The 9,240-nt window shown below is 45.7% G+C and overlaps 1 protein-coding gene across 2 annotated transcripts in view; it reads right to left on the bottom strand.

The window, feature by feature from the left end:
- Nucleotides 1-1,076: 1,076 nt before the first annotated feature.
- NEXMIF (neurite extension and migration factor) overlaps nucleotides 1,077-9,240 on the bottom strand; it is a 158,404-nt gene continuing 150,240 nt past the window's right edge. For both annotated transcript variants that reach the window (XM_061598432.1, XM_061598433.1), the window contains exons 3-4: nucleotides 7,752-7,876; nucleotides 1,077-5,733 (exon numbers count right to left, since the gene is read on the bottom strand). In XM_061598432.1, coding sequence (XP_061454416.1) covers nucleotides 1,403-5,733; nucleotides 7,752-7,827 — 4,407 coding nt within the window. In that variant the 5' untranslated portion in view covers nucleotides 7,828-7,876 and the 3' untranslated portion in view covers nucleotides 1,077-1,402. The remainder of the gene's footprint in view (nucleotides 5,734-7,751; nucleotides 7,877-9,240) is intronic.

Below are 9,240 nucleotides of genomic sequence, written 5' to 3'. Positions count from 1 at the left end.
TTCACTGACTAAATGTAGACACTTGAGTTTCCGCTAAACTTACCTTGAGTGATTTTGTTTAATATCTGAAATACTCCAATAAAATACTCCTATGCTGAGGTTTAATTTCCCAGTTTCCATTTTTAAGTCCTCCTCACTTTTTGTGTTGTTTTTGAGCTACAAATCACAGGGCAAAACCCATGAAATGAGGTAAGTCAATTTGGCACACGTTTAGTGATGTCCGTAAAACTTTTGGTACATTCTCGTTTAAGTGATCAACATAATTTTCATAGTGGTTGCTTTCAAAGGGGGTAGCTAACTCTTATCAGTGGAATGTTTACAGTAAAACAGAAGGTCAAAGGAAAGGAAAAAGCTTCAGAAAACACTCACAACCCATTGTTGCTAAAGATGTAAAAATATGTACAGTACAACACTTGTTCAGAGTTTGGCACAATTTGTGTGGTTGTTGTGGGTAATAGTGCATCAACAACTGTACAACAGTACGACTTTTGAAACACAGGGAATACCATGTTAGATTTGTTTTCAAAGATTAAAAGTCCCACAATTGCAAACTTTTGATTTCAGCACTTAACACTTCGACATATTACAAGGCATTGTTATTTTTTTTTCCTTTTTGAGCAAGAAAGGGGGGGAGAGAGAAAAAGAAAAAAAAGGGGGGGCAGAACCCAAGCAAGCATTAAATGTCTTTCTAGAAAAAGGCGTCTCTTCTCCAAGTACAGGTAAAACCAAAAATGCTGTTTCTGCTTTAAGAAGAATGTAGTCTGTTTCCCTGCAGAAAAACCAAACATTTTATGCCATCTTAGCTTATGTGGAGTCAGGTATGCTCTAACTTGGATAGATGAAGCTTAATGGTGCAGGTCAGGATATAAACAGCTGGGAGGGCTGGAAAGTACACGAAATAGCGTGAACATGGTGTTCAACTAGGAATGAGTTGTAATTTTGCAAACTAAATACCCTTTTCGTTTGAATATCTTGGCCTTTTTTTTTTGGATGCATAACCTCTTTTTTTGTTTAATTTTTTACAAAAAAGTTCAAAAAAAGTCTTTTCCTTTTTTGAAACCATTAAAAAAGCACATAATTAACCCTTAAAAATAAATAAAGGAATTAAAACCCAAGAAGCCAAACAGCGAGAAAAAGGAGTCTCATTAGTTTTGTTTTTAACCCCAGCCAAGCCAGAAAAAAGAAAGACAGACAGACAGAAAGAAAGAGTTGGTCATTCTTTTAGGTAGCTTGCAAGAAATAAGTATGTTCATGCACTTTAAGAACAACGACAAAAACCGAAAAAAGACCTGTAAAAAGGGGGAATGTCTCTTTCATGCAACTCTTGCTTTCACAGGGAGGGAAAAATGAGGAGGCAGCAGGGGAGAAGCGGCAGTTGCATTCCAGCCCGTTTGGTGTAGCATTACCTCAGTTTTTCGAATGAAGCTGTCCCAGACGGGCCCTTATGGGCTGGCTCGCGCTCTGCTCCCTTTCCTTTACAGTTCTCATCCCTCAGTGACTTAGACGTCGATTTATGCCGATACAGCTTTTTATGGGTGGGCTCATTTTTGGCTAAAGTGCTCAGGTTACTATAGCTTTTATCAAAAAAGGGAGAGTGAATGTCTGTGGCATACCCAGTGGAACAGTTGGGGCGCCCGGGGTCACACGAGGCAGCTCGGCTGCTGGCTTTGCTTAAGCCCTTGCCCCCCGCTTTGTGACTCTTCCCCGCTCCTGAAGAACTGCTGTTCACCTTTTTCTTGGATTCTTGCGACGTCCCGGCCAGAATCTTAAGGGTTTTCAATTTCAGACTGTTTGATTCCGGTGACCGGAATATGTCGGATACGTTGTTATGGGCAACAGGCCCCCACAAGGGTTCGATGGAGGCCATCATGAACCTCTGGACATCTGCCATCCCAGAGGCAATGTTGGACAGAATATTGGATGGCTCCTCAAACTCCCTTTGATCATCATCAAGAAGGCTGTGAGCATTCCCTATGCTGGTTTCGGACCAGCCTCCGCCACTGTCTTTTCCCAGCGCCCATTCCCCAGGGAGCCCATTATGCTTCCCTATCCTGAGGGAGGTTGGGCTACAGTGCTGAATGGATTCTACCAATGCTTTTGTTGACGAGGCCGCATGGTTCAGTGGAGCTGCTGCTCGCCCGCCAACGCTTGGCACCTTTTCCCCGTGCACCCCAGCTGCACTCTTCCCCTTCCTTGCAGATTTGGGAGGTTGCCTGGAATTCTTGCTTTGCACCTTCTCAGTCCCTTTGTTGCCTTTGGGAGATTTTTTCCGAGTGTTTTTCTGGGGAGGGCTTTGGGTTGCACCCACATTTTTATTTGATGAACTTTTCCTCTTTGATTTTGACACTTTGCTGTTGCTGCTAATTTGGCCAGATGGCTCATTAAACGTTGACAAGCACGGGCCTTTTTCGAGGAGGCTGACAGAATCCTCATCATTAAACATATGGAACTGAAACTGATGGTTATTTAAAGTGAATCCATTATTGGCCTGGTCCTGGGTCTGGAGAATCCCACAGCTCCACTTGACCTTCTCAGGGTTGTTTAGCGCAGCCTGAGAGCTCTCAGGGAAACATTTCATCGTTCCCAGAGGTTTGGTTTCTGACCCAGTTATCTGTGGGGAAAGGTTTGGGGTATCTGGGGGAGACATTTCTGAAAGGGACGACTGGCGGAACTTATCAGGGGTGAAGTTAGAAATATCTAAAAGGTCGGTAGACTCCTTCAAAGGTGTGATTTCGTCTATGCTTTGCTGAATCACTAGCTTGGGACTGCAATGGGCCAAGAAATCATCAGCAATTTCATCTTCTCCATCCTTTTCACAGGACTTTAAACTGAGGGAACTGTAATTGCTGGAGCTAACTGACAAAGAGCCCACTGAATCAAAACTAACAAGCCTCCCATCGTCTGTGCTTAGCGTACCTCGCTGGAACTGAAAATGTCCCTCTCTGTTATTAAAATGACATGACTGATAAGAGTCATCAGACTGCGATTGCTGGCTATCTGACACATATTTTTTTTGGTGTAGTAATTTGCTGCTACTCAGATTTACGTGGCTGTATCCAGAGGCCGGGAGGCCGTCTGCACCCGCACAGCTCCCAAACTCTGCCGTTGACAGCGCAGGGGCCTCCTGCAAGTCGCTTGCAAAGTCCTGGCTGTTGTTGCTGGAGGCTTTGCCGGCTGGCCAGATGCTGCCGAAGTGGCTTGGCTCCATTTCCAAGCGGCTCGGGGACTGCTGTAGCTCCGACTCCGAAGGTGGGGACAGAACGCAGCTCTGGGCAGGTTGCAGAGCACAGAGCGGCTTCTTTGCTTGAACGAGGCTGGGGAGTGGATCCTGCTGCTGCTCGGGGGGCTGAGGACTGAAGTAGGCAATACCAGTGCTGCTTGACAAATCAGAGGCATCTAACAATGTCTGCAGATACCCTCCAGGGATGAGGGGCACATTGGCAGCAAGATTAGCAGATGGAGGAGGCTTGTCTGAAGAGCAGGTGGTGGGTAGGAAAGACGAAGAATTTTTAGCAACCTTACCCTCCTGGCACTCAGAAAGGCGAGAGCCGTCTGCAGCACAAGGAACACTTTCATCCTTTACACTCGTCGCAGGCTCCTGATTCTCCAAGGCTGGGGAAGCCTCGGCCAGGTTGGCGCTGGCCTTGATTCGCTTGCATTTCAACCTGGCTTCACTTTTGAACTTGATTCTGCGCAACACTTTTCTCTCGGGCCCCTTGAATTCCCGGTCCTGCGATTTGCACTTTGGCAAGGCGAGGCTGGCAATATTGTTCAAATGCAAACCATTTGCACAGTTGGGGGCTGCGATAGCCAGGGCTGGCATCCCTTTCAGGCCAACCTCGCTGTCTCCAATTCTGCGACAAAGCTGCTTTGGGTCTGAAGAGCAAGAGCCAGGCTTGCCCACGGGCTGCTCGATGGCCTTGATTCTCTGAATCCTGTGCCTGTTTGCCAATTTGCACTTGCGCTTCCGTGGGTGAGGCAGAAAGGAGACCTCGGAGCCATTGAGATAGAAGCTTTGCTTGCGGTACAGTGCCGATTTGAGAAAGTTGAGCCGGCTCTGCCATCTCTCTTGCCAAAAAGCCTTCAAGGGGGCCAGCTTGGCATATTTGCTCAGCAGTTCCTCACTCAGGGTAACTGTCGTTTCACTGGGATCCACTTTGCTGAGCTTGACCAGCATGTGTTTCTCCCCTTTAAAGCGGTTGATGATGATGTATTTGATGATGACCGGGGGCTCCTTGCGGGAAACTTTTCGCCTCTTCTTTGGGCACCACTCGTCATCGTCCTCTTCCTTGGGCCCATCTGGAATCCACTCCTTCTTATCCACAATCTTCTCGCTCTCAATGGAATCCACGTCATACAGGTAATCGTCGCTGTATCGCACTTTCCTTTTTGCTCGCAGGCCATAGTTCTGTTGTATGAAGGAACTGGAATGGTCTCTTGGCAGGTACTTGTTGCAGTCCTTGAGATCTTGGAGGACATCAAAGGAAGATTCAGTACAGCTGCTGTCATCACTGAATTCCCCAGAATCCTCCGTGGAATTCATAAGTTCCAAGAAGTGGTTTCTTTTGGGGCCAATGTACTGTACCACCTCTGTACTGGTGCAAGACTTGCTTAAGGCGACTTTCTCACCCTGCTCCTCCTCCTCCTCCTCCTCCTCCCCATCTCCATCTACCTCCTCTTCCCCCCAAATGATGCTCTCCTCAGATTTGAACTGGGAAGTATCGGTGGCCCCTCGAGGTCCCCTCTTCAAGGCTGTTCGGCCTTCCCTTTTAGGGCATCCACTGAACACACTCGGGAAGAAATTAAACTGGGCATCCTCTTGCAGAGAGCCAGTCTTTTCCTTCACGTTGTCCTGGAAGGATTCGTAGCGGATTTTTAAGGAGCAAACGTCACTTCCCAATGTCGAATCATCATCATCAAACATGTAATTGTCCACATCTTCCTCCGAAAACAGATTTACAGAAAGCTCATTTTTGGAGCAAAGGTCAAGCAGCTCAATTTTGCTTTCACTAATGAAAGATTCAAAATAACCCCATTCCTGGTTGGGATTGGTTAGTAAAGGCTCCTCCCCATTGCACTTGTCTAATAGCAATCCCTCATAATAATTTTTCTGAGTGGGGTCCTCTGAATCGCTGTCAGATTTCTCCGCATCTCTTTTGTCTGCTGCCCTCGATTTATGCAAAGGGAAGCTTAAGAGCTGGTCTGAGAGCAGCTGATCTCCATATCTCATGCTTTCTCCTGTGCTCATGCAATGAATTCCTATATCAGAAACCGGACAGGTGTCATAATCCCTGTTTATATCGCCCACTTTGAGGCTTATCCCTGGCTCTGCATCCATGCCGTCCTTGGATTCAATAAAGCAGCCCAGGCAAGTCCGGCTTGGCTGCATCAAACAGTCTCCGGTGAGCGCCGACATGCTCCCTGGCTCCATAATCGTGAACGGAGCCTTCTCGCAGTCACCCGGCAGCGACCAGGCACTCATGCCCTTGGTCACGCACGACGTAAGGGAAATGGCGTGGACGGAGGAGGAGTCATCGGAAATGTGGTCAGGTACATCAGCCAGTCTCAGCGGGGAGGGAGGGTTCAGCCAACAGGGCTTCCTTGAAGTCAGGGCCGGCTGGGCACGGTGGCACCCGTGGCTCTCTTTCAGGGCAGCTGTGGACAGTGCCGGGAAAGGGGCGGCGGCCTCTGCAGCCTGGGAGGCTTTCTCGTCACCATCCAGGTCATGTGGTTCTGAAAGAATGGAGAGAACAGGGAGCAGGGGCGGAGGGGAAGAGAGGAGGAGAAAGTCAGCACCTGTGCATCTGAATCCTCCTCCCTCCTTGGAGAGGGGAACAAATGCTTCCTAGGAACCTCATGATGTCAAAAGCAGCTCCCCGCCCCTCTTTCTTTCAATATGCCTCACTTAATGTATCTGATGTTACATTAAAACATGCATACGCACATTCAAATAAAAAACACTCACAACAGCCCTAAAACTAGCAGATTCTGGCCACGTGCACACAAAGAAGAGCACAGCTAATCCTTGCTTGCTGTTTAGTTTTAAAACAAGTTCTAAATTAATATTCTCATGTCAAGCTGACCTCAGACTAGGTCGCTGTACAGAGAAAGTTTAATAATAACAACCCAGCTATTAGTTGAAAATTTAATTTCCATGTAGACAGACTCATGAACAGTATTAATATTAAACCATCCCCTACAATGTCTGTTGATTGCGCTCTGCAGCAAAATATCACTGCAAAGGAGGCAAATTTTTTATAAAAGCACACATTTTTAAACCCTTTTTTTCTCACTAAGCTTGGTGCATAAGATGCAAGTTAGATTTTGTTGAAGCAATACTGAGAGTTTCATATGAAAATATAAGACAATGTATTATTGCAGGACGCATTTGATGATCAATGCCATGACAGCTGGCTGTTAACAATCGAATTACTGATCTTCCGTTGGTGGGGTGGGACCCCTGGAAAGCTGAGTTGCACCCCGAGGCATCTGTGGCATTGTCACTCACCAAGCTGACTTATGGAGGTAGCTGGGGGAGGGAGGGAACTGCCAGGAATATTCAGGTTTCAGTATCCACATGCTTTCTGCAACCTTCTTGTTCCAGGAAATGGAAGGCATCACTTTGCAGTTTTCAGAAACAGCACCCTGTGACCACATGTGTAGTCGCCCAGAGTTGTGGGGGGTCATAGACCTGCTACTTTCTTGGGATCAGGGTCCTAGCCAGGTCCCTATGTGTGAGCCAATCAGTATGAAAAGAGAGTGTGTTAGCCACTGAGAAGAGTCCTTCTCCTTTTGTGCTGATTGGAGCCAATCAGAGTGAAAGGAAGTGTCAGTCACTGAGAAGACTCTTTTCAGGATCTAACACACAGCCTCCCTTTTTATGCTGATTGGCTCCTTGGGACATCTGTTGTGGTGGAATGTAGACTCGTGAGATGACAGGGAGAGCAAGGGAGATGAGGGAAACCTGAAAATGGGGCATGGCTGTGAGGGTGTGTGGCATGATTATCATGAAGGAACCCTGCACTTCTAAATTTGCTGCTACACTACTGACTGTGACTAAGGAAAAAAGAGAAACCTCCTCCACCCCAATCCTCACTTTGGTGCTTTGGCCTAGATTTATCTGGTGGTCAATCTGATTGCTAGCCACTGACTTAAATAATAATGATAATAAATGAAGCAACCAGGGATGAGAATCCCAATGATTCCTGTGAGCACGTCTGGTCAAAATATTCAAGGCAAGGCATACACTGTACTCTTCATAAGGCTTTTTCATAAGCTGGCTATTAACCCCCAACTGCTCTGAATTTCAATCCTGCCAATTACAAAAATTAAAGCATAAGCAGGTGACCCAAACCTCTGCGATTCCTTGAGAGCTGGTGTAGCAAAATGGCTAAGAGACATTGAGGAGGCTCTGGTTTAAATCTCATCCGGGACAGGAACTCGTGAGGGAGCCTTAGGGAAACCTCCATATGGTGACAATAATATTCACCTTGAAGGCATATAATAACAACAACAAACCTTATAGGGTTATTCTGACAAATGCAACAGATAATGTATGAACAGATTTTCAAAAGCATTACATGAATGTGAAGTATTCATCATGATTACTTATTTCTAAGCACACAAACCAATTTGCTTTCTTTGGAAATGGCATTAGTCAAGCATCCTGAAGTTCAGGGACTGATCTCTGAGTAAATTGGCTTACACTAGGTGTTGGCACTGGGCCCCTTACTATAATTAGATTTCCTTACCATCCTCTTTCACCCCATTAATCAGAATTGTTTCTTGGTCTTCTGAGGCACAATTCTTATCTTGTTGGTCATCCATCAATTTAACTTCGAGTTGTTCACTCCATGCTCTGCTGCATCAGGCCAGCCTAGACATGTACAAAAGCACAATATAGGACATTAGAATCCCAAAGCCAACTTGCAACCCTGGGAGTGAAATAAAACCTCTGTTAAGAGGACAGAAATGTGAAAGCATGGTAGCTGGTCCATCTTGAGGTCCACTGTATTTTTCAACCAGGCCAAAAGAAAACAATGCTATCACAACTGCTACATGCTTACATAGCCCCCCTAGCATGCTAGGCACTCTCCAGAACCCAGAGTCAAGATGGGTCATGTCCAGGGCACTTATAACTTAGATTAGGGGTGGGTGTTTATTGCGGGAAGGGGGTTTCTCATGCATGCTAATTTTTTGCAGTGTCCACCTGATGTTGTTGCCATCAAAATGCCAGCCCATTCCCCCCCCCATTTAATCTGGCCTGACCCTTTTCAGGGAAAATCCACTAGGTTATACAAATCTGCTGCCCACAACCCATTTCCAATATCCAAATGACCCATTTACAATGTTACGCCTCCATCTGGAAGCACTCTAGGTGGACAAGACAGGGATGGGCAGCAGAGATTGGGAATGGACAATGGCTTAGTTTTGATGTTACAGCCAAACCATAGTTTGGTTCTGAGGGCTGTGCCCTAGGTTCTCCCCCCTCTTCCCATCCCACCTCCCCTTACAAGCTCCAATTCATGTCCTCAGTTCTTAGTTCATGTTAAACATTACTTGTCATCCCTGCAAGCTATAATTTGTTTCCAGGTCAGAAACTGAAACCATGGTTTGGACTGAGTTTCACATTCTTGTCTGGAGGCAGACTACAGTTCATGATAACCATTGTTTATTGATGCAGATGTAGCAAACAATAATTATCGCAAATCAGGAAGTGAGGGAATGAACTGAGTCGAAAGTACGAAAGAAGCATCAAATGGTAGGGTGAGTCAGGACAGGTATCCTTTGGATCTTTTCAGACACCTGGATTGTTTTTCCTACCAAAAAATGCACATTTGTTACCTATTTATGGCACAGTCCAGATTAGTGGTTCCCAAACTTTCCCCCCCATAGATCCCTTGAAAATTGCTGATGGTCTTGCAGAATACTTAACAATTTTCCTGCTTGTTGTAGCAATTGTAATGTATTGTGCTAGACGCTGTATGGTTTTTTAAATGTATTTTTATTGCTTCTGTTATTTATATATTGTAGTTGATTGGAATTCAAACTGTAATAAATAAAATACAATATAAGAAACAAAAGAAGCAATTAAAATACAATTACAAATCAATACAAATATTTAATGCAGAGGATGGGTCATCACCCATCTAGAACCACAAATCTACAGAGGTGCCACGGAACACCTGAATTAAGCTCATGGGCCACTGGTGGTTCATGACCCACTGTTTGGAAAACCCT

Source organism: Rhineura floridana, chromosome 16 (assembly GCF_030035675.1).
Source record: "Rhineura floridana isolate rRhiFlo1 chromosome 16, rRhiFlo1.hap2, whole genome shotgun sequence".
Classification (NCBI taxonomy): domain Eukaryota; kingdom Metazoa; phylum Chordata; class Lepidosauria; order Squamata; family Rhineuridae; genus Rhineura; species Rhineura floridana.
The sequence above is the reverse complement of the archived record's forward strand: the minus strand, read 5'-3'. Positions and strand labels throughout refer to the sequence as shown.